Raw genomic sequence first — 25,498 nt, 5'->3', positions numbered from 1 at the left:
TTTCCCAACATCAGGGTCTTTTCCAGGGAGTCTTCTCTTCTCATGAGGTGGCCAAAGTATTGGAGCCTCAGCTTCATGATCTGTCCTTCCAGTGAGCACTCCTTTTGTCAAGTTCATTTCTACAGAATGATCCTTGGATGAGTATCTTTGCCACCAGATAGTCGGGCTGAAAACCCAGTATAGTATAGTATTCAGCATTTCCTGCACAGATTGACATTCAATTTTTAAGTTGTCCGTTTTATTTACATGTTCAATTAGGTTTGCAATTCTGTACAAAATGGCAAACATTTCTCCCAGCATGGTTGTTCCTTACATTCCTTTCCCATTAACATTATGCAAATAACTTTTTTGGGAAATATTTGGTCAGTGAGAGGTTTTGGTGCAACAACAACAACAGAAGAATACTTGCTTAGAGAATGTTGATCCTTGTCCAGCCGTTCCACTGCAGTTCTTGCATCCAGATTTCTTGATGTTTGTTTATCTCACAGTTCATTATTTAAGGCTGGTCTGTCAAAGTAGGTTAAATATTCTTTGGGAAACATGGTTACCTCTTTGATATACCAACAGTCTGTTAAATATAGGAAAGATTGGCCTGATAAGAGAGACATGATAAACTTCCATCACTAAAAATATTTTGTTCTTTGTTCCGTTTGGGTTTCTAAAAGCATCAATAAGCTGTGAAATCTCATTGCTATAAATTTCTGGAACAGGCGCACAGAAACACTGGCAAAGCAGTGAAAATGATTGCTGATGATTCATTCTAACTACTTGACCTTCTGACCTCTTTTACAGATATATGACCAAGATGGGACACTACAGCACTTTATTGATGGTGGGGAACCCAGTAAGTCAAGCTGGATGAGGTATATTCGATGTGCAAGGCACTGTGGGGAGCAGAACTTAACCGTAGTCCAGTACAGGTAAAGTGTGTTTCAGTTTATTCTCCGAATATCTGTTTATTTTGCTGTGATAAAAACATTGCCAAAGAAATGTGTTTTAGAAAACTGTAAGGAGCTGAACTTACTGGGCTGGATCTAAATGTGCCCTTTGAAAATGGGAGGGCTTTATCTGATGTAGCACAAGATGGTTTTGTGAGAATAGGCAACTGAATCCCAGTGATGCGCTTCTGTTTGTAGAACACATTACGATATCTACAACCACAAGGGTTTGTACAGCATTTCAAAATGGGTACTTCTGCTAAGTTGTGCAAAGTCTTCTGCTGGTTCCATTTTGCAGAACAGTACCCCTGCAATAAATTTCTTCTTTTGGTATACCTCTGGCATATGTCCATTGTCCGCTTTACATAAAAAGGTCTGGCCTGGTCTTATTTAGACAGAGGAATTCACATTTAAGCCACGAGCATAACAACATAAAATGACCTAAAGTTCATTTAATCTAACTTCCTGCTTCCCACTGTGGCCCACCATACATTTCTAGGAAGCTCATAAGTCTGAAGGCAACTGATTTGCTCCTCACTAACTCTCTCAGAAACTGGAGCTAGCATTTAGCTATCATGGCTAATCCTTACTAAACTATTTGTACCCCCAAAATGTGTCTCATTCCCTTTTATAGTCCTTTGTAAGAGTAACTCCTTGCCATCAGCTAACTGGCTTCACATAATATGCTTTTCCTACTTGCTTTCTCAAAATGAATATAGTGAAGTGGCAACAAAACAACACGTGTGACTTCTGAGACACACGTGTTGCTGAGCTGTCTTATTGCAAACTGACATCCACTCCTGAGTGCTGTGGATGTTGGAGGACTGATACCTGCAATATATGTCCCTTCTGTACAGCTTTTAAAGGCATAGTACCACTCACCCAGCTGCCAATGTTTACCTTGAAAAGGTAAGCCAAAAGCACAGTTTTCCAAAAACAGTGCATGCTGCTTATTCATCTTTCAAATGTTACTACCACTTTGGTCTGAAAATATTGGAGCAGTCAACTTTATCCACAGATAATCAGATATTTTGTGGGATAGCACCTGCCTGCAAAGAAGACCAGAGTCTATAGTCAGCTAAGGAACCAACATGAGAAGTTGATTTGGGATATATAAGGTGACTATGAGCTCACATTTACAGTCAAAGCTGCTAATTAAATGTGCTGCGTAAATATAGGGGCTCTCAATGATAAATAACTGTTTGGCCCTACTGGACTTCTTAGCAGTATGAAGGAATGGCCAACTTGGAAACTACTACATTAGCTTATTCTTTTAAAAAATAACCTCACGCTTTAATCTTTTTTGTGTTATTTTTTATTTTAAAAATCACATATATAAAAAAGAGGGAAACATCGTAGTTTTTGTATTATACCCCCATTTTCATAACTAGATAATCATCAAATTCTATTTCTTTGGGTTAACTATCAAAATAGACAAAAGCAGTTCAAAGGGGGGGGGGAACACTTGTCAATTTGTGTCACTAATCCAAGTGCAACAACAGAGACTTATATTTTTAAAAGAAGTCAACAACAATTGTTCTGAATGTCAGCAAAACAGTATTAAATTGGTAAATCAAAGAATTGTTTCTGAGATCATAAAGAACACTTTGACTAGTAGTCAATGTTTTTTTTTTATGTCATGAGCATTTATGTAAAGTATTCATACTTAGATTTTGCCCTGATGCAGATTTGAAGGCCTGTATATGTTTATCCACGAGGCCTGTATATGCTCATCCATGTGACACTTCTGCTACCAAAAAAGGATGCATGTGTAAAGTTGTCCTTTCCATTGAAGGAACAACAGACAGCCCTTGAGGACAAGGGAGGTATTTACATCCATTTACACCACTATGTCTGCAGCAAATCACTGGATCACTATGTGTGTGCATATTTGCGTACATGCAGATTAAAATCTCAAGCAAAATGAGACCATGAGAAAGTCATTACACATCTGTCAATATTAAGTGGATTTTACAATTCTCCTTTCATGATGGAGCTGTTCCTTAGAGTTCCCTCTGTTGATCTGTTTTCGATTACTTTAGATCTTTTAAAAATGAACTACAAAAACACAATTAAAAAAACAACAATTGGCATCTATCACCAGGGACCACGTCCAAGTGTAAGAAAATAGAAAAGTTGGACACTGAAAAACCGTCTTAATTTTTTTATTGTGCATGGACGTCTTCCTCACTGAAAGTCAGCTGTTTCAAATTCATTCTGTTATGATTTGTAATATCTAAATGGAATTTTCTTCAAAGCACTCTTGATTGATTGACCCTTAGCTGAACGTTTTGTTTTTATTTTGAAGCTGACAATAATGTTTGTTGGCATGTGTTCTGCTTCAACTGCGTTGGGACGCCACAAAGCTATCTTTATGAGTCATCCAACCACAATACTAAATACATGTCAGCAAAGGAAATATTATCCGAAAGAGGAAAAATCCCTTTGATGTACTTCAGCATGCAGAGATTTCTGCAAGTTTTGGAAGCTCAATATGCTTGTAAGGAATCGTGTATGCTTACACTCCCCCCCCCTTTTTTGGCCTACTCCAAGCCTTAGAGACCACCCATTGCTTGAAAACAGTTCAGCTCTTTCAGCGGCAAAGTGTGTCATTGGGTTTTAGCACATTCATTTGCTGGGCTGCTATGTTTATGTTAGGTGAAGCCAAACAGAGAGATGAAAAGTTACAAGGGTGAAGTACAAAGTAGACACATTTTTATTTTTATTTTAAGTCAGAAGATGCGGGTGATTTATAGAACTGTCCTGATTTTGATTTTTATGTAATGGTGGAAAGAATTAATAAAACGTACAGCTTGGGTGGAAATAGATGGAGGGGTAGGGAGAGAGGGCAGGAAAGAGATGGAGGCAGGAGTTTTTGTCAGATATTCATAGAATGTTGGGAAAAAGCATTATGCTTAGCCAGCAGTGCCCTCCTGAGACAGGGTGGCAGTAAGCGAGGAAAATAACAAGATAAATGAAATTTTTGCAGCTGCTTGTAAAATATTGAGAATCTGCACTTTTTTATTGATCTTTATGATCCTGTTGCCAAGAGCCACTTTGCGGTGACAAAATATGTTGACAAGTGCATATCTCACTGCCATGAAAAATGTGGTTAAGGATTCTCCTTATGTCGGCAGTGTTATACAAGAAACAAATTGCACCGCTACAGCCAATTCTTTATAGAGAGGCTAAATTTAAGGCCTACCAACCCTGCACACTTTTATCTCAAACTTCAGGCTAATATTTGTAGCAATTCTTCATTGCAGAAACCAGTGGAGATTCAACTTTTTTAAAAGTCCATTTATGTCTCCACACTTTACACAAGATAATGTAAAAAAATTGTCATTTCTTACTACAATGACTGTATAATTCTGGTAGGCAATATTTCAGCCAGAATGGAAAGCTTGTCTTGTATTTATTGAATTACTATCCATCTCATATAAGTATGTTTTGCTTTACTAACAGCCACTCCACAGTTATTTTTATTTTTATTATTTTGTCTCCTAAAAGCCTGGTCTCACATTGGTTTTACCAGCATGTGGGGTTTCATATAATTGTTAACTGATTTTTATGTATCTGCTTAAACAAATTTTGAATCTCAGCTCCATTTTAAGATGTTAGCTAAACAGAAATATGGATTTACTGGTGAATAGGTGAATAGGTAACTGTTACTACAACCATGGGTTTAGTGGTGAGCCATGCCTAAGCCAAGTACAGACATTAGGTGGCAATGCTAGGGAAATATACCCAGGAGTAAGCCCCACTGAAATCAGTGGGAATTTCTTCTTAGTAAATATACCGTAGATAGTATTGTACTGCATGTACTTGCATCGTGTCTATTATTTTTCACGAAGGTGTATCAAAAGCAAAATTCTTCTTTGGACTTAGTTGGTTGTCATTTATGTTCATCCAATATTTGAGATTCTTATGAAATAGCAATGCTTCCCTTATTCGTATTCTGGGAGTTGGGTGGGGAGAGATATGTTCTTTCATTTACAATATTTCTATACAACCTTTCATCCAAAGATCTTAGGGCATGGGGCAGTAAATCTTCAATAAAGAACAATAAATGCCAATAAAAAAACAGGGTATATAAACCAGCAGTAAAACAGTCAGCCGTAATAAAATCAGTCACAGTTTCCAAACACTTATCTAAAAATAACGTCAACATATATGCCTGTTGAATTTTGGGGCAGAAGGAACTCCAAAGCTGGGGCGTCACCAAGGAGAAGGCCTGACCCAGTGTATCTGCCTATTAATTTATTAAAGTTATATACCACCTTTCAAACTTAAAAGTTTCATAAAAATTCACAGTAACCACAAATATCACAAAGGATGCAATCCTATGCATACTTACAGAAAAGAAAGTTATTGAAGTAAGCTCCACTTTGGAGCTTGCTTTGAGGAAACATTCCTAGAGTGGACCATTTTCTATAGAAATGTACGCTCATATTCAGCAGAGCTTAGCTAAAGCTTTGAGAAATGTATTTCTGTTCAAGGATAAAAGCAGTGTAAAGAAATGTCAAGGTTATTAGTAACATTTTTATTTTAGATCTAAATCATTTGTTTACTGTGTTAGGAACAAAGAAAACTAGCTTGTCTATGCCAGAAGTAGACTTCAGGCTTGTGGGATCTACTTTAGATTTGGGGTTGTTTTTTAGGGGTGTTGGTTTTAGTACCAGAACCCCAAAGTCCCCCATGCATTTAAACATTTCATGGAAATTTGAAATATTCTTCCATCATGGCAATCATTTTCTCTGCAAGCATATTTTAAGGATGCTATGCCAAAATTATATATTTGTATTCATCTATATATTCAGAGTTCAGATGACTTTTGCTTTGAAATACAATGTACTTTGTTATTCTGCTTTACATGGGTGCCACTTAGAATACTTTCATCCATCTGTCCATTTATTCATTGTATTTGTGCATTGTCTTCTAACAAAAACAAACCAGAGCAACCTCTGCCTATGTAAAAATAAATACAATTGTCACAGGCTAGCTGCTTATACCAGCTCTTTTCATACTCCTAGCTACAGTTAGAAGGGTTTGTATCTTTTCTCTTCTTCCCCTCGGGGCAAGTTAGTTCTTCCTTAAGCAATCTTCCGATAGCAAGTTGGGTATAGAAGGAGCCAGCTCTGCTAGAACCACTAGGATCTGTATGGAGGGCAGCTTTCACTAGGTTTTTTCTCTCTCTTTCACTGATGAGTGGATGCTCCTGAAGAATTATTGCCCAACCATTCATTCTTTCTCCCTTTGCTTGTTCTGACCAGGTCAAATATATTCTACAGAGCTTGCATGGACATTCCCAGGGGCACAGAGTTGTTGGTCTGGTATAATGACAGCTACACATCTTTCTTTGGAATCCCGTTACAGTGCATTGCACAAGATGAGAACTGTAAGTATCTTACTTCATCTCTGTATACATTGGTTTCACAGTTTGTTACTACAATTAGTTCTTTGTTCTCCTTAAAATATGTTCAGATTTAAATCCGTGAACACTCCGTTTGCATTAAATTATTGTGAATTTTTCCGATTTAGAGATCCATTTTAAAACACTAAGAAAAAACTCTTGACTTGGTAGGGACAGAATTGAACTAAACATAGAATCCAGGAATGAAGCTTGGGCTGTTACTCAAAATGGCACTGCTCTGAAAACTGAAACATGGAAAAGTAGTCTGTAGATTGAAATAACAGACAAAACAATTAAAGTGGCTACAGAAAAATGTTTTATGAAAATCTTTTGGAACCATGTTATGAGGGATAATCCACATCAAGCAGAGTCCTTGAGTCCAGAGCACAATGAAGGTTGTTAACTGTCACCAGTTTTCCATGCCTTTGTTGAGAGCAGTGATCAGCAGAGCGTGCAGAATTTATGTCTTGGTCCAAAGCATACTAACTGCAGTATGACACATACTTCACCCTCCATATAACATTAAAATATATTACTTCCCCCCTGTATTTCATGTAGAGTTATCACTGTCAGCATCTTTAAACCTCCACCATAAGATTAGGTAATTCACAGAGAATTTTTTTTAAATTTTGAAACTGTTTATGGACCCACCTGTAGTGCCGCTGCCCCTCAGAGGGTGAAACCCAGGCAGCAACAGGTGTAAAACAAAACAGACAGCACAATGTTGTGGGATTAAAAATGGCTACAACTTTTATTGCTTTCAGATACAGGTTGACTTTGACTCACGCATTGGGTATATATCCATTTTCAGCCTCCAGATGGGCTGATGGTCATGCCTGAGATGGAGCACCATTCAAGATGCAGGTCTACTAAGGTGGTCCTCACTAGGCTGCCCATCTGCCCCATGCTTGGCTTCTGGACAGAGACATCTACTTAGACCCCTCTAACGGGGTAACCTCTGAACTATGGCTGGGCTATATATCAGCATCTAAATACCACAATATGCTGATATATTATGATGTTTGGAATGTATCTTGGCTATTTCTTCCTCCCTGCCTTAGTGGAGGAAGTGTGCGAGCCCCAATGGCTTGTGCTCAGCTGGGGGGAAGGGACTCCACCCCAGCTGAGTGGTTCAAGGAGGCTCTGATGAGGCATTGGGGTGCCCTCAAAGTAGGCCTGGGTGATAGATCAATGTATCACCCAGGAGCGGTATGAGGGGCAGACCATGATGGCAGTTTCACTCATCGCCGGTGAAACTCCCACCGCTTGAGTCCCTCTACCTCCAGTGCCCAACAGGTTGAGGGCGAAACAAGCTCGGGAGTGGGGGCAGTTTCACCTGTGATATACCACTGATGAGACTGCCATCGCACTCTGTCCTCATACTGGCAGAGGGAGAAACAAGCTGCATTGGTGAGGTGCCAATACACCTCCCTCCCTCCACTTCTTTAAACTGCTTGGCCGAGGTGCGTGCTGCTGCCCTTGCCTCAGTGAAGCAGTTTTATGGAGCCCCTGACCTACCAGTGGTGAGAGTGGGGGTTCTGTTAAAGTGCTCCCCCTCCCCAGCTGAGAGAGCCCTGACCCCACTCTTGCTTGCACAGAAGTAGGAGTGGGACTGCTCAGCTGGGAGGTCTCCATTGAGGGGGCACAGATGCACACCCCTCAATGGAGAAGTTTAAAGGAGCTCCCACGAGCCAGCAGTGAGGTGTGGGCTCTGGTGAAGGCAGCCTTGCTTGGCTACGCCTGGCTGCCTTTGTCTGGGAGGGTGGACTGGCTTAGGAGCCGACTCTCCCGGTGGAAGGCAGTTGGGACCCAACACTCGTCAGCAGCCCTCTCTGAAAGGCGCAGATAGGATGGCTTTGCAACGTGCCCACACAGGTTAAGGCAGTCAAATGCAGGAGCCCGAGAGACTGTGTGTACAGTGGTGACCCGCAAGACGAACGCCTCGCAAAACGAAAGTGTTTTCCGTTTTTGAGTCGTTCTACAAGACGAATTTCCCTATGGGCTTGCTTCGCAAGAAGAAAGCTCATAGGGAAATCTCCGGGGACCACTTTTAAATGCTGGCGGTGGGGAGCAAAGCCTTTCGCCCCCCTCCGGCCTTCAGAAGAGGTCCAGGAAGGCCGGCGGGGGCCGAAAGGCTTTGCTCCCCACCGCCAGCATTTTAAAAGCGGTCCGGGATAGCAGGGAATTGCGCTGCGCTTTCCAGCTATCCCGGACCGCTTTTAAAATGCTGGCCGTCAGGAGCAAAGACTTTCGCCCCTCCGCCGGCCTTTAGAAGAGATCCTTCGCTGCCGTCCCCCAGCATTTTAAAAGCCCCCGGGACAGCGGAGACTTCTCCGCTGTCCCGGGAAGGCCGGCGGAGGGGAGCAAAGACTTTCGCTGCCGCCCACCAGCATTTTAAGATCGCCCGGGACAGCGGAGAAGTCTCCGCTGTCCCAGGAAGGCTGGCGGGGGGGAGCAAAGACTTTCGCCCCCCGCCGGCCTTCAGAAGAGGTCCAGGACTCGCTTAGCTGGTGTAGGAGACTTTCCGTCCCCCAGCTGAGCAGCAGGCTGGGGGTAGCTACATTGTCCGCAGCCCATGATGCGTTGGAGTGAATGCGCCTCAGCTCCTGTCATGAGAGCTGAGGCAGTTTCACTGTGCCTTGCCGGTTGGGGCCAATGCAGCTTCTTTCAACATCATGGGTTTATCACCAAACCACAGTGTTGAAAACCCAACATTGTCCAGCCCTACCCCTGCCTGCCTTTGCCCAAGTGGGCAGGCTGTGTGTTTCCTCCTGGAGCAACCAACTGCCCCAAGAGGAAAGTTGCAGCCCGCCCACTTGGACAAAGGCAATTTGAGCTGCTGATACATTGCAGCAGCTTAGGAGCCATGATGTATTGGTACCACTTCACCCCATCCAGAATTGGACTAAGGATTTCAACCAATGCCTTAATCCCTCGACTAATTTTTGCCATCTTGCCACCAAACACACCACAGCTGCAACCAATCCTCTGTCACATCGCTCAACCAGCATTCCTTTCCAGCAGGCGTCAAATGTACACCATCAGGCCTGTAAAAGTCCATACTGTCAAAAACCTCATTGCTGGGTGTGGGATAACATGGTCACCAAGGTGTTCCATTGCTCCACAACACTTATCTTCCAGAGGACATGATTAACACAGGCTGGTCCTTCCACATGCACAGCCACTGCTCACGTTTTAGGAGCACTGACCTACAATGATGGTGACTATTGGAGACTTTTTGTGTAGTCTCTTTACGTCAAAGACTAGGATAATGTTGACACTCTTCCAGGTGGTCGGATCATTTTACCCAACTGCAGGACCAACACATCAGGGGAGCTGCATCTTGCTATTTCATGCTCTAGCTTAGGGATGAGAGCATCCCAGCACATGCCACGTTGGCTCATCCATGTCATCTTGGCCCTGGCCTGGAGACCCAGCAGTCATTGCCCTTGCGTAGACTTTTCCTCAGTGCCCACAAATCCAGGCGTTCTTGGAAGGGGTACCTGAAAGAGAGGAGTTACATGGAAAGATTAAGTGAGGGTTATCCAGGGCAAATGTACCCTTTGTATGATTCTGAGTGCCACCTGCCTAATGCCTTTCTAAGTTCTGGCCTGAGACCCCATTCAAAGGCTGATGTGGCTGCACCTATGCGATAAGGATGCCCTGTGGATTCTCCCAGGCTCCACCCCTCAGCTTGCCCCTGATAGGACAAATTTGAACTGTGGCTGGCCACCATGGTGAAGTCATTTTGCCCTCTGGGGGGAGGGCTGGCATCGCTGCCCACCTTCTGACTAGGTAAGGGCCATTGTGTGGCATATTGGGTGGTGTCTGTCTGCTGACAGTATGCATCCATAACTAGACCAGGGACAAGACCAATTTTCAATTATTCCTTCTGCCTCCTATAGCTCCCCTGCCCCAAATTGCTCTGAAGGATTGGGTGACACTCTGGAGCAGAATTAAGGGGGAAATGGAGGACTACAGGTGGCAAGGGGAATCAGTGGCGTAGCGTGGGGGGTGCAAGGGGGGCCGGCCACACCGGGCGCAACATCTGGGGGTTAGGGGGCACAAATCCACGGGTTAGGGGGTGCAAATTACTTGCCTTGCCCCGGGTGCTCACAACCCATGCTACGCCACTGAGGGGAATCACCATAAATTGCCTTCCTATTCAGCTCATGGATGTTTTGGATATGAACTGTAAATTGATTCAAAGTGTTAAGACTTGATCCAAATATATTTGTGTCCAGGAGCTGAAGCTCTAAGCTCCCTGTGTCAGGGCTAGCCCCCTGCTGTTGGATCAGGATAACTCTTAGATTATTAGTAGCCATGCCCTGCTGTAACTCAGCCCTTAACTAAGCCTGAGCATAAGCAACTGAAACATGCAGTGCAGTGATGTATTCTTAATGGAAGGGCAAGCTATAACAAAACAACAACAACTTATTTCTTGTTCCTTGCCCATATGACTGGGTTGCCCCAGCCACTCTGTGCAGCTTCCAACAAAATATAAAGGGACAAAACAGAACATCAAATAATAAAAGCTTCCCAAAACCGTCCTGCCTTCAGCTGTCTATGAAAGGTCATATAATTGTTTCACTCTTTGACATCTGAAGGGAGGGCGTTCCACAGTGTGGGTGCAACTTCCAAGAAGGCCCTCTGCATGGTTCCCTGTAACTTCACTTCTCAGAAGGAGGGAACCGCCAGAAGGCCCTAAGAACTCGACCTTGGTGTCCGGGCTGAACGATGGGGTGGAGACGCTCCTTCATGTATAGACGGTTCTATGTACATATAGGACAGATTCCCACCTGTGTTCTGGCTAAGGAAGTGTGAAAAGAACATTGATACTATTTTACAGGAACTGATTTTATATCACTTCCCCCCCTTTTGACAGATTACATTTGAAGGCACAGAGCAGATTAAGCCTGCCAAATTGTTGACAAACAGGGTTTTGTGGGGGAACTAAAAGAAATTAATTTACCTCCAGAATCCATTCTTACCTTCATCAGGCCAACTAAAACTCCAAAATCCATGTTAATTTCATATTTTGAAGCAGAGGAGAAGCAGGGGTTTGTCTCTTGTTCTTCCTTTCCTAAATAATTAAAATAATTAAGACATGGTCAATGTGTGTTCTTGCTTCTACATTTTCTTTACATATTTGCAGCTTCACACTGGCCTTGTTATGCTGGCAGCTGATGTCATCCAGATAGGCATGACCAAATGAGGCTGTCCTTAATGCTGCCTGAGAAGTGCTGAAGATTCCCGCCCACCCGCCCCCCACTTCCAGGCAGAGCAGTGGACAATTTTTAAAAACAAATAAGTGTTTTAATTTTTGGAAAATAAACCCTTCCCTGCTCTGCTCTAACAAATTATTATTATTATTATTATTATTATTATTATTATTATTATTATTACTACTATTATTATTATTAAACCAGAGCTCTTCAGTGAGCCTCACTTCTTGCAAAGCCTGGAATAGAGAAACACAGAGACACACAGAAAAAACAGTGACAGAGCAGCACAAGGCTTTGTGGTGTCTATGATCCAACTTGGCAGGATTTATTGACACTGTGGTTCAGGGAATAGTAAAATTACCCCAAATTGTTATTTGGCCATAGCAAAAAGTGGTTGCGCACCCCTAATATATGACAATTAAAAAAGGACAACTCTAAGAACAGCAGCAAACAGCTGTAAAGCTGGAGACTATCTCTGACTCCTGAGAAATCATTGATGCTATTCACTGTTCTCTATTCCTTATTTAGTACATTGCTCAGATGTGAAACTAAGTGCAATAACATTTTGTATGGAATAAATTATAGAGAATATAAAATTGCAAAAGAAGAAATAATGAAGGATGTAAGGGGTTTCCCCCTTCAAAGTAACTTTTCCTTTAAGCCAAATTTTAATGATCTTAGGGCCAAACTGGACATCACATTATTTACACAATTATTCCCTGAGTGAATATTTCTTTAACAGCAGTCATGAAATAACCTGATCTGGACTGGGACTGCTTCGAAATGGAGGGACCTTTAACCCTTTGCCCCTGCTGTGGTCCCAGTCTGAAACACCCTCGTGTACCTACTACTTGCTTCTTTTTCTAGCAATGCTAAATTGAATCTCCCGTCTGCTGTCAGGAAGTACAGCACATTCTACACCTTAGAATTATGTCACCTCATTCAGCTGCATGAGTAGACCAGGTCTGAGATCATTACAGTGATACCTTGGATCTCAAACACCTTGGTACTCAAACAACTTGGAACCCAAACACTGCAAACCTGGAAATAAGTGTTCTGGCTTGCGAACGTTTTTCGGAAGCTGGACATGCTCCGTTTTGAGTGTTACACTGAGGTCTGTCTGTTTTTGCTATTTATTTTGCATTTTTGTGGTTTTTTTGTTTGTGGAACCCAGTCCAGCTGCTGTTTGATTGATTGTGTGACTGCAGTACATTGTTTATTGCTTTCATTTTATGGATCAATAGTCTCGTTAGATAGTAAAATTCATGTTAAATTGCTGTTTTAGGGGTTGTTTTTAAAAGTCTGAAATGGATTAATCCATTTTGCATTACTTTCTATGGAAAGCGTGCCTTGGTTTTGGAACACTTTGGTTTTGGAACAGACTTCCGGAACGGATTAAGTTTGAGAACCAAGGTACCACTGTACTAGGTTGGCCCATTTAATGTGCATCTTTAGTAATAAACACTTGCTCTAGTCAGTAGGCGGAAGGCAGATGGCATATTTCTTTAATGTTAACTCAAATTGTTTTGGTTTTTTCCCTATCTCTGAATACTTTGTTGTAAGAAAAACTTTCTCTTCCCCCACCCTCTTCTCTTAGTGAATGTCCCTTCAACTGTAATGGAAGCCATGTCAAGACAAGATACCGTGCAGCCATTTAACAAAAGTAGCAAACTACCCTCTGCCACTCCACAGCGGTCCATTGTATTTCCACAGACTCCGTGTAACAGGAATTTCTCTCTTCTGGATAAATCAGGCTCTATCGAATCAGGATTTAACCAGATCAGTGTAAAAAACCAGCGAGTCCTTGCGAGCCCTACATCAACAAGCCAACTAAATTCAGAGTTCAGTGACTGGCATCTTTGGAAATGTGGGCAATGCTTTAAGACTTTCACCCAACGGATCCTCTTACAGATGCATGTGTGCACACAGAACCCTGACAGGTAAAACATGGGCACTCTTTATTTCTTTATCTTCTGATAGTAAGATCCATTTCTTTTTGCTTTATCAGGCTGTTACCCTTTCCACCACCAGAGCATTATTAGGAGGAACCTGCGCAATGCAATTCATCTGCTGCTGTACAAAACACATAGATAATGGTGGACATAGCTTGGCTTTATTATTTGGAAAAAAACACGGGGTACCTAAACACAGAGATAAGAGAAAATGACCAAGAATATAATCTTGGCTTGGTACATCTGTTAGGGGGAACAAAGTAGAAGGGAAATGTATGGATATCACAGATGGAAAAAAGAGGTCAAGATAATTAAAAGTCATTCTGTCTCTGAAAGATAATATAACTTGCTGCTCAGCAGCTGTCATAGTCATCTCAGGGTTCACCTATAGTGTGCAATGTGTATGAACTTAATTAAGTACTAAGAGGTAATGAATTGGAATTTTTTGCTTAGTACTATTTTTCTTCGGAGCATGCAAAGCCATAAATCGTGCAAAGCTGTCAAAAGGAAATACCTACCCCACCAGTGATGTGGAGGAAAACAGATGCCACTTATTCAATAAACTAATATCCACACAGAAGAAAAATGTTGACTAGATACCTCAGAGTCAAAGTTGGTTTGAAAGTTTGTCAATACAGAATTTTATGGCCATGAACTGAGGATGAAATTTAGCTGAACAAGTGAATTAAAATTTCAGGTACTCTGACCAGTGCCCCAGTAGAGATAATGGAACTATTATTTATAAATCAAATCTGGTTTATTTGACAATCTTGATAGCTGGCAGCACAAAAGACGAAAATCAGATTAATTCAATAAAAAGACTGCTTCTGTTTTTGTCTTTTCCTTTAGCAGCAAAGAGATGCTTTAATAAAACAACTAACACTCCCGGAATAATCATTCAGGCTGCAATCCACGAAGTATTGCTGCTGCAGGATCTCAGTGATGAAAGCGGACATTAATGGACTAGAATGGAGCTCTGGAAGACATAAGAGTTGTGCCAAAACTCTTCATCCATGTTCATGGATAAACTCAGAGCTCTACTACAACATTTCGGGAACTGTGGAAAACATGTAACCCACTTTCATCACTCTGCATCCTCAGTACATTTCAATGCAAATTTCATGTTGGTCTTGTATCACAGTGGTGGGGCAGATTTTAGATTTGCAGGTCTATTTCATTTTTTACTAAAACCCCGAGCTCCTTCAGCCAAGGCTAGGTGGAAAATAGTGGTTGAGCCATGCAGACTTACACTAAAAATTAAGGACTGGGGCGCTTCTGAACACACGCTCAGCTCTAGATTTGGTAACCACTACCAGAGCTGGTAATTCATATCAGTAATCAGCATCAGAACTAAGCTCTTAACCAGGACTAGATTTTTGCATGAAAATGTTTTTCTGCCCAGCATCCCTCCCCACCCCCAGTCTCTTATTGTTTTAGCACGGGGCAGGGGAGAAGCTTTATAGATGGGAGTTAGAAACCCTTGCAGATCACCCAGAGATCCACGAGTAGATCCCAAACTACTTTTTGTTCATCCCTGCTGTATAAGATTAGTTGAAATGAATGGGGTTGCAGAGTAGACCCATTGAAATCTATGTGACAGATTAGTAATGGCTAACTTAAGTCAACTGATTTCAATGGCTCTAATCATTATTAACTTTGACAGCACACTACAAGTTGGATGCAACCTCACTGCACTGAAAGATTCAAAATGCTAGAACACATCTAAAGGAATCCACAAAATTTCCAAAGATGAAAGATAGTAAGGTTTTAAAAGATGAAATGATGTCATATGTATTTCTCATCCTTTGGGGTTAATGTTGGTAGCTAGCAGGTTCCATTGTTGTTTACTGCTCTCATACTACAATTTAAAATGTACAATAGTGCTTCCTATATTTTCATGGCAAAAACCTGTAACAGCATTCTCACCGATAAATGTGCCAATAAAATGCAAGCTCTCAAAGTTCTCCAAACATTTATAGGATCTTAATCACAAGAGCCCCATTAGTGCTGTGACTCATGAACCTGGGCATTCAGGCAACAATAAACAAAAGCCTGAGGGTGAAAAACAAGGCTTAGTTTTCTGACTGAATCTGAATTAGAAAGATCTACTTAATTAAAAAAACCAAAAACATTTCGAACCAAATTATCTAGCCTTGACATAGCACAGATTAGTCATTGTGTTGGGCATAATCTGAAGTGACACTTGTACAAAAGTTCCTCTTCTATGGAGGAACAATTTTGTTTGTGTACATGGGGAACTCCACACATACTGAACATCTTACCCTCCTGCTCTCATTCATAGGAAGGAATGAGGAAACTCTGTGATTCTCATAGTTCACTGGCATTAGCTGCAATCTGGCACAGCTATTTATATTCTATTTCTGACCCCTCCAATGTAGATGCCATTTTGAAGCACTGGCTGGTGCTCTAGGTATGTGGGCGAGGTTTCAAATGAAAGTTCAAAGTCCTTCCATTTGCCAAAAATAAAATGGAACATATAGTAGGTAGGGAAATGGAGCGTCTGAAAAATCTGAATTGTGTGAACATTATAAGAAAGCTGAATTCTTAGCAGCAGGTAGTTATGTCACACTCACAACTCTGCATTTTTCAGGGTCATATAGTGTGTATCATCTGTGATCAAGTATGTGCCCTGCAAAATTTCCCTTAGCCTTAAATAGGGCTACGCTATCTGTTGTAGAGAGGTTGTGCCTTCTTTCAGTTAGATACCTCCGCCCCCCAACATATTGGTGCTAGGAATGTTTTTTTTGGGGTGCTTCCAGATCAGTGTTCCTCATGCACGTGTGTTTCTTGCTGTGCCCACCTGATGTCATTAAGAGAACAGCTGAGTGTAGACAGTATTGATCTAGACAATCCAGTAGTCTGACTTGGTAAAACAGCATACTGTGATGTATCTGGAAACAGAACCTTGAACTCCTCTCTTTCTGAGTGCCTCATTACCATTGCCTTTGTAATTATCACAGTGCTGGTCTCTTGGGAAAAGGGAACAAGTAGGATGTAGTTGGGTCTTAGGTCCCATCCTTCTTCTACATAGAAAGAAGGAATATAGGTAGTATTTTTCTCTCATGCTGCTTGGGGAAAAAACAGGATCTTAGCCACCTCCCTTTCGTGATACGTCGTGTTCATAAGTTCATGACTATACACTGTACTGTATGCATTTTTTGATTGAGTTAGTCTTGAGCACAAAAATAAAGCATATTTCCTGGATTCCCAGGAAGATCTTTGCTTTTTATGCGAAGTCTCTTATGACGAAGGACATGTAGTAGATTTTTAATAGGGCTGCTGCTTCTGTTCTAAATTTGGGGCTTCTGGAGCCATGGAACTGAAACTAGATTTTGGGGCGGTTTGACAGTTTCTCCTCTATGGTAGGTCACAAGGCCTGAGTCAACACCTGTGGAATGATCCATGTTCATATAGACATGGTGTATACCGATGATGTGATCAACTCTCAGTGGCACTATGAGACTGTTGCCAAAGCCCAGAGAAACATGGCTGCTATCTCTACTACTCGGGAGTTAAATGTGGCTCTTGGTGACTTCTCTGACAACAAAAATGGCATCCCATTATCAATAGCCTTAGGCAGAGTCTTAAACACTAGCATAGATTTATAATCAATATAAAGTCTTGACCCCCTACCCAGTGCCCAGTGATTCCTATTCACCAGCATCACTACTGCCATGACTTATTACAGAGAAATAACAGGTTGTGTCTTTTCCTCTTCTACTGTGGTAGCAGTAGTGAAGATTCATGGGCAAAGGTATCTGATCCCTATTAGTACAAGCCTTGGTTGCTTTTGTCTATGCAATTCACTTAGTTGCACTGACTTAAGAATATTGTGACTACTGCATCTAGAGTTGAATAAAGAATCAATTTGAGTGACTTGGGGAGATGGAAGAGAAATTTGATTTAGTCAGCTTTTAAAGGCATCTCTACCTAATTCACATTTCCCCAAACACTGTGCAAATAGGAACACAGCCATCTTTCAGAATTCACTCTTCTCCAAACTTTTGATGCATTCTTCAACTAAATAATGTTTACAAAAATGCATACACTAAGGGTAAGTATGCATAAAGGCACATATTAGTGAAAATAACAAATATGCATTATATTAGGGAGAATTGTTTGTATAAATATGTGTATTAAGCAATGTGTATATCAGTAAAATACTGATTCATTTTCATCAAGACTTTTTAAAAAAGGACACTGATGCAGAATTATGGAAAACTGAACCAAAGATTTGAAAAATTACAAACTGATTGAAACCAAAATTGACAGATTTGCCCATTCCTACTTGTTCCTTTATGAACATCCAGGGCTTGTATTAACATTATACAGGCCCCGTGGATACAGAGTACACATGTTCCATGGGGTCTCTTTTAAAAAAACTCACCCTGTACGTAGACAGTTCACCCAGTGCAAAATTTTGGGAATTGGGTTTGCAGATGTTTGGCACTCACTCAAGAAGCAAGGATATATAATCATAGAAATCCTCCACTGACTATTGCCTATTTTCTGTACTCAAAAGTGCACAGATAGATGCAACGTATAAAAAGAACCGTTCACCTTTTAAAACTTATACTTTATACAACTATTTTGGATTGTTTGCTCCCATTTAACCTAAAAGGCATCTATTTTGTCTATAAATCTTATTAATCTATTGCCCAAGGATGATATGCAATATTGGTCATAAAGTTCCTTTATTTAAGTGGTTATAACTAACTGATATCACCCCAGTGGTTTCCCCTTCTTTGAAATGTCTTTTAATAAATTATCTAAGATTACTTTGCCTTTTGAAGACCAAGGAGAGAATTGTACACAATCCTAGAGTGCAATCCACTATGCTGAAGCAACACATATAATCTGTTGTGTGCAATAAACTGTGAAGTCCCTGCATAAATTTGATTGCATGAAATGGTGATTATACAACAGCAGAGCATGGTCAAAAGTGCTTGTTCATTATTTCATAATTTGAAATATGTACAGCAGTGTATCCAAGAGTTGCATAGCATTAGGTTTTTTTCAGCGTGAGAATGTTTAGTATTTTAATTAAAGCCATGGCAGTAATATTTAATACAATATAAAAGAGTCAGCCAGTGACACTAATATTAGATATTAATCCACCTGGATTAGGAATTGAGTACATCCAGGTTTGTATGCACATTTTGTTTGAATTTGAAATTAATTAGGGTTTTTAAAAAACACTTTTGACCATTTAGGCTACGTTTCCTCTTACCCTTCAATGTGATTTTTTTGTTTGTTAAATCATTTCATGTTCCTCCTGGAAACAATCAAAGGATGACTATAACTCATCCAAAATTAATTGGCCAAAGGATGTTCCAAGATTTTTTTTGTTTGCTTGTTTTTTGCCCAGCCATTTACAAATTGACCCACTATTCCTTGATCCAGGAGTCAGAAATCCCTTTTCTCTTCTGTTTTTCTGCTGCAGAAATTCCCAACAATCCCATTTGGGGGGCTCCAGAAAGGGGTAAGCGGAAGCCTTCAATCACAGTGAAGCATTTAAAAAACTATTTCATTATTTTTTAACTCAAAGCCAATTCTCATAAAGGACAATTTGTTTACATTTATTTTTCTTTCTTTCCTTAAATGTCATGTGCAGTATGCAATGTTTAATAAATAGTATGTGTTTTGGGTTTCATGAATATTTCCCCTGACAGTTTCATATGCAGTTTTTTTTCCTTCATTTTTAGCTTAGTTGTAAATAGTCATGTGCATAAGATGTTGTGAGGTGGTAGACACAGCACATGAGAGCATACCCAGAATATATGTTAATCAGTGCTTAATCTTTCTATTTCCATGCTATATATAGATGTAGAAATAGTGATTTGATGTGCAGTTTAAGCAGTTATTTAGTAGTTTGGGACTTTTTATTGGTATATTGGCTTGCTTAAATCTCTGCTTTTCTTAAAACACTTCAATCTTCCTCGATCTAATTTATAACCTGCAAACATTTAATCATAAATATTCACATCACACAACATACCAAAAAAAAAAAAAAAAAGCTTTTAGGGAAGTATTGTATCGAGATTTGTTTTCTCTCTGTTTATAAAATAACTCTGGAATATTGAAACCAAATCAAAACAGCAAGCTGTATGCAACAAATTATTATTGCATAAAAATTTTCAGTAGTTTGCAGATTGTTTTGTAGTTCAATTTGCTACTCATCATAAATCAAGTAGTTTTAAAATGGTGTCTTCAAGACTCATGCGATTTTGCAGTGTTTGTATCTTTTAGCAGTATTTACAGATGCTTACATTTCTGTTGTGATACTAGCGTGAGTGACTAAGCTTAAGAGACCTACGAAATCACTTAAGTAAATACAACATCTGTGTTCTATATCTAAATGATGTGCAGGCTGCATTAATTGCATTGGGTTCAATGGAGCGTAGGATAGATTACAGCTAATGTAGCTGTGAGTGAATAAGGTCCCTGCCTTAAATCTTATCTCTGCCATGGACTCACTAGGTGGTCCCATCTGCAGTAGAGGGTTAATAAAATGAAGTTACCTTACTATGCTAGTATATATGATGTACTTTAAATGTTCCAATATTTAGAACATTCAAAAAGTGCTATATAAGTACTTATTATACATGTTCAACCAACATCCCGGTACAATCCTCGTTTCAGACAACCGGCTCCAATTCTGAATGAATTAATGTTAAATGTCCAACACCTTAAATTCTGCCATGTGCCACCACAGAAATCTGTTTTATGGCCTTTCCTTCATCTGTTGACCTTAAATTAACCCACTTGGGCACAAACCAGAGAAAGAAGATCAAGCTTCATGGGATTTAAGTGATTAACTAAGTAGGAATTGAAAAGCATTAGGCACTCTTATCTTTCTCTGAATTGTACTGATTGTACAGGAAAGAAAAAGTGGGAAGGCACTAATTGCAGGGGAAAGGAAGTAGGGTATCCTGAGGTGCACAATATATATTTGTTACTGATTCCCATGTGTTTCGACCTCTGTTCTTCTTCAGATGGTTGCATGGGGCCTCCAATAATAATTTACTGTCACAACGCAATTATACCAACATAATTGTGAAAACTGGCAGATTTCAAGTTTGCGGATCTACTTTGTTCTTACTAGAACCCTGAGATCCACCAACTGGATTCAGGTTACAAAAGATGTCATGCACTTGGAATTAAACAATTTTGAGCCCAGAAATTTGTTCTGAGTACCAAAACGAAATTAAGTTCACGTTCCTTCCACACAAAAATCTACTTCTGGGGAGCCCTCTCCCTCACTTCATTTCAACAGTATAATTTAGATGAAGTGGCATAACTGATGCCATTGTTTAAAAACTGAGAGCCAGAAATCCCTGCCCGTCGACTTCAAATCACCCAGAGATCTACCACTGAATCCCCATCTATTTTCTGCCCGCCCCGGCATATTGTATGATGGTTGGTGTGTGGTGTGTGAGAGACAAGACAGACAGAAGCAGAAAGAAAACATCTGCCACATATTTAGCACTTGACACAATTTCTACAAGGGACGGTTTTTATGTGAGTCATGTTAGGCCTTGGAATCAACACTATGTCTTGTACTTCAGGATTTTTGAGCTCTATATACTTCCTCAGATTCTCTCCAGCTATTACAAGAAACGTTTACATGCCTCTTGCTTGCTCATGCATCTGCTTAGTGGCACTTCTTGAAACATTTGCTATGTTCTGTCTCTTCTTCTCCAATCTCTACTGACTGTGTGCTAGCAGTCTGGTTTTGACTCCAGCTTCCCTGTAGTAATTAGGTTTCAGACTAGCCCTATTAAATATCTTCCAGGATAAAACACACACACACACACACACACACACACACACGACAAAGAACTCATGAGTCACTTACTTGCAGCAGCTAGAAATATCGTAACTAGACAGTGGAAGGACCTATCAGGAATGAACATAGACCACTGGTACCAAAATATATGGGAAGCCGCACTACTAGAGAAGTTAACCAACAAACTCAAACTAGCACGAGAACACCTTCACCCCAGTACGGTTCCCCTTTATCACATACACAGCACAACAAGACAGTGACCTATCCCCCCATACCTGACCCAACAATCTACCCCCCAAAAAACAAACAAGCCACACTGCAATCAACAGAATGCAACCAACCAAGCCCAGGATCCCCTAAGCTCTCGCTTCATCAGTATAAAGAAATAAATACATACACAACCTACCCACAGGATGCTGACACAAACCCCATCACTAATAACAGGCAGTAGAACAAAAGAACCACACCCCATCTCTCCCCCTCCCTTTCCCCCAAATGCAAGATGTCTGTGACAAAAATGTCTCTCACTAAATGCAGTCGACTAAATGCAGGGGCGCGGGTGGCGCTGTGGGTTAAACCATAGAGCCAAGGACTTGCCGATCAGAAGGGCAGTGGTTCGAATCCCCGTGACTGGGTGAGCTCCTGTTGCTCGGCCCCTGCTCCTGCCAACCTAACAGTTCGAAAGCACGTTGAAGTGCAAGTAGATAAATAGGTACCGCTCCGGCGGGAAGGTAAGCGGTGTTTCCGTGCGCTGCTCTGGTTCGCCAGAAGCACCTTAGTTATGCTGGCCACATGACCCAGAAGCTGTACGCCGGCTCCCTTGGCCAATAAAGCGAGATGAGCACCGCAACCCCAGAGTCGGCCACAACTGGACAGGGGTCCCTTTACCTTTTTAAATGCAGTCAAACCAAAAAGGAATGTGAACTGGAAGTGGAGACAACAGATATATGTACTTTTCCCCGTTTATCTGTTTTTATTGTAACAGAAAAAAACTAATAAAAACTTTTAAAATGCTAATTGGGAACCACTGCCATGCATAAACCCTATGAGGTACCAACTCACAAAAGGCCTGCAATAGGCATTCCTTTTTCTGATGCCACAAAGGCAATTTGTGTCATCATTACACATCAGTGGAGGGGTTGCCAATTTCTTCAGGCCCATAAGCATAATTTGAATTTTTGAATAAATGCTGCAGGCACCACCAGCTCTTTCAATTGATACACACACAGAACAGGAGTAGAGAAAAAGTGCACATGCACAAACTTCATTTTTCCAAGAGATCTGGATAAATGTCATCCCGTGGAACTGATCTGAGCCTTAGAAAAAGCACATAGTGGGAGACAAAATGGGGGAAAGTGTCACACTTCGTATTTCCTTCTTCAGCTCTATGTATTTTTCTAGAGCGAAAAGGGTAATCAAGTGTCGCTTAAAAAAAACCAAACACGTGGAACTTTTATCTCTGAATAGGCTTCCCTGAACAGAAATGCTTTATGCAGGTGCTGAAAAGAGTGCCTTGAAGATGCCTTCCTAATGTCAATAGCAGAGTCCCATAGTGTAGGTATTGCCACACCGATCTCTTGCAAATGCAAAATGAGTATTATGTGGCACATGTTCCACAGATTGAAGCGGTTGCGTGGGCACATATGGGGTAATGCAGTCCTGCTACTAAACTGGTTCAAAGCTGTTAGATTATACTACTGTATATTATTAGTATAATTTATATACTAATAATAACACCTTGAACTTGGCCCGGTAGTAAACCAGTGCAGACCTCTGAGCAGAAGTGTTATTCCTGTTAGCAACCATACTACATCATTCTGCCCCAATGGCAGCTTCCGGGAGAAGTGCAAGGAAGCCTCATCTAGAATATATTGCAGTAACCCAATCTTGGGGTCACCAGTGCCTGAACTACTGTGGTCAAAGCTCTCCCAATTTTAAGAAATTTCCTATGTTGTCCTCAAACGCCAGATCATTCTGCAATATTTCTGCATCATTAAGTATGATTGCTTCATGTCCGCGTCTGTGGGCTCACTCGCAGTGATGCCATTAGGTCCAGGAGCAATAATGGCTCAGTCTGATATAGATTTACACAAAGGCCACAATTTTATTTGGTTGCAGAGCTTAAGTTTGGTTAGGGCAAGACCTTCCATTGAGCTGCCTCAAGAAACCACAGAACTGATGAGGTGGTCAAGGGGTAGCCCATGTTTAAGCCCTGGGAATGGAGCAGACTGAAGCCTCTAATGTGTCTGGTCCACCACCTCCTAGAGAACCAACAAAAGCCTCCTATTGGCTCCATTCCCTATGCACAGCCTGCAAAGTGCTATAGTTGTGATGATGCATGTGGGGGACACAAATCCAGGACCTTGGTTAGTCATTCCCTCCGTCCTGGAGGCTTCTACAAGTTTGAAAATTATTTTGAGATGAAATCCTAGAATCAGGCTGTTCCTAACAATGGGAAGCGGTGAAACTACTCTTTATAATTACAGGTAGTAAACATTTTGCACAGGGTTCCATTCCTGACCCCCCTGCGTGTCGGCAGAGCATGCATAAGCCCACCTTGTTACACTCCTGCTTCGTCAGGCCCTCTTTCATGCCCAAAAGGACTCACACATCAATTGGACACAAGGAAAATGGTCGCCGCCTGTACTATTTTATTTTGTCCAATTTGAAGATGGTGGGACTGCATGCTCATCACCCCTAATGTAACAAGCTCTTGGAAGTAGATGCCCATGACATTCATGCAACAGCATTCCACATTCCATGGCAAACTATAAATGACATGCATATTTTTACCAAAACGAATTACAGTTTGAATGATAAGAAAATACTACTTTTATTATTAGCATCACAATTATTACCACAACATAAGTACTACTGCAGGAAAAGGCAACTGTGCAGTTCTTCTACTTTAAAAATGATGCATTGGAAAGGGTTGTATTTGCCATTTTCATTGTAGTTTTTAATTATTTGTTCGTATTTTGTTCCACGTATTTCAGTTTGGTAACTATTTGCAAACAAAGAACAGCATGATTTTGCCGAATAAAAAATTAATCATGTTGACCTGTCTTTTTTTTTTTTTAAAGAGATTAATTGGTTTTATTTAGTATCTTATTTGTTTGTTGTGGGAGCTGTTAAAATAGATAACCAGGGGCTAATAAATGTTAATGATCCCACTCACTCTTAGAAAATCAATTGGTCATGATTACAGCACATCTCAGTGTATTGTTTTTGACTAAAATAATTTAATTCTTAAGAATATTTTGAGAAGAAACTATCCTTATTCATCTTTGTTTTATCATTGCCAGAATTTTCATGTCAGTTTGATGAATGATTTCTGCTTAAGTGAACAATTCCTTTGAACGAAGAATAAAGCTGAAAAGCATATCCCTATTGTCCCACAGTAATGACAGTAGTTATAGAGTAATTATTAGTGTGTGCCTTTGAGGTATAGGATTTCACATGCGCTCACATTGTATGAGAACTCTGTGGTCCCAAACTCTGCATGCTTTGAGCTCTGTGTTAAACTGGGGTTTCCCCAATCCATTCAAGGCCTTGGAACATGCTCTACGTGTTCACAATGAAGAATCCCCATTGTGAGTCTGGTAGAATATTTTTGGTTCCCAGGGCAATGCTTCGTCTGCAGCTGTATATGGCAGGTTTCCCACATCTGCTTGAATAGAGTGAAAGATCAAATGGAGAACACAGTGTTTTTATTTATTATTAAATATATATACACAATACTTCTACTGTGCAAGCAATCCAGTCTTTTAAAAAAAAATGCTATGGATGTACATTCCAGAGAAGTATATAAGTTTAGCATATGCTCCTCAGGAGGAGAACAACAAAGCTCTCGGGATCTTCAGATCTCTCTAGATACTCCACAGTTATCAATACAGATCCAAGGTCATATACCAGTGTAAGCAGTAATTCACATGGGCAGGGGGAAGGCAAGTCAGCACAGGAGAGCTAGAGGGGGAAACCTACGTTACAGGAAGATGAGAACTTTCACTCATTTGTTTTGAACTGTCTAATCTACATCTTCAGATACTCAAGGCAGCTAAGTCATCAGTACTAAAACGATGCAATCCAGTGATTTCTATAAAACCTTAGTATCACACTACTGAACAAACTCAAAGATGGTCAGTGGCTTAATTGTCCAT

General features: G+C 40.7%; 1 protein-coding gene across 5 annotated transcripts in view; it reads left to right on the top strand.

Annotated features, from left to right (window-relative positions):
* Window positions 1-25,498, top strand: part of PRDM6 (PR/SET domain 6) — a 97,690-nt gene that overhangs the window by 61,109 nt on the left and 11,083 nt on the right. For 3 of the 5 annotated variants that reach the window (XM_081930614.1, XM_081930613.1, XM_081930616.1), the window contains 4 exons: window positions 793-920; window positions 6,212-6,336; window positions 13,174-13,516; window positions 18,993-19,031. In XM_081930614.1, the coding sequence (XP_081786740.1) occupies window positions 793-920; window positions 6,212-6,336; window positions 13,174-13,516; window positions 18,993-19,031 (635 nt within the window). The remainder of the gene's footprint in view (window positions 1-792; window positions 921-6,211; window positions 6,337-13,173; window positions 13,517-18,992; window positions 19,032-25,498) is intronic. The other 2 variants (XM_081930617.1, XM_081930615.1) reach the window with 1 other exon arrangement.

Source organism: Podarcis melisellensis (genome assembly GCF_964234715.1).
Source record: "Podarcis melisellensis genome assembly, chromosome: 11".
Lineage (NCBI taxonomy): Eukaryota > Metazoa > Chordata > Lepidosauria > Squamata > Lacertidae > Podarcis > Podarcis melisellensis.
This window is presented reverse-complemented; position numbering and strand designations above follow the sequence as displayed.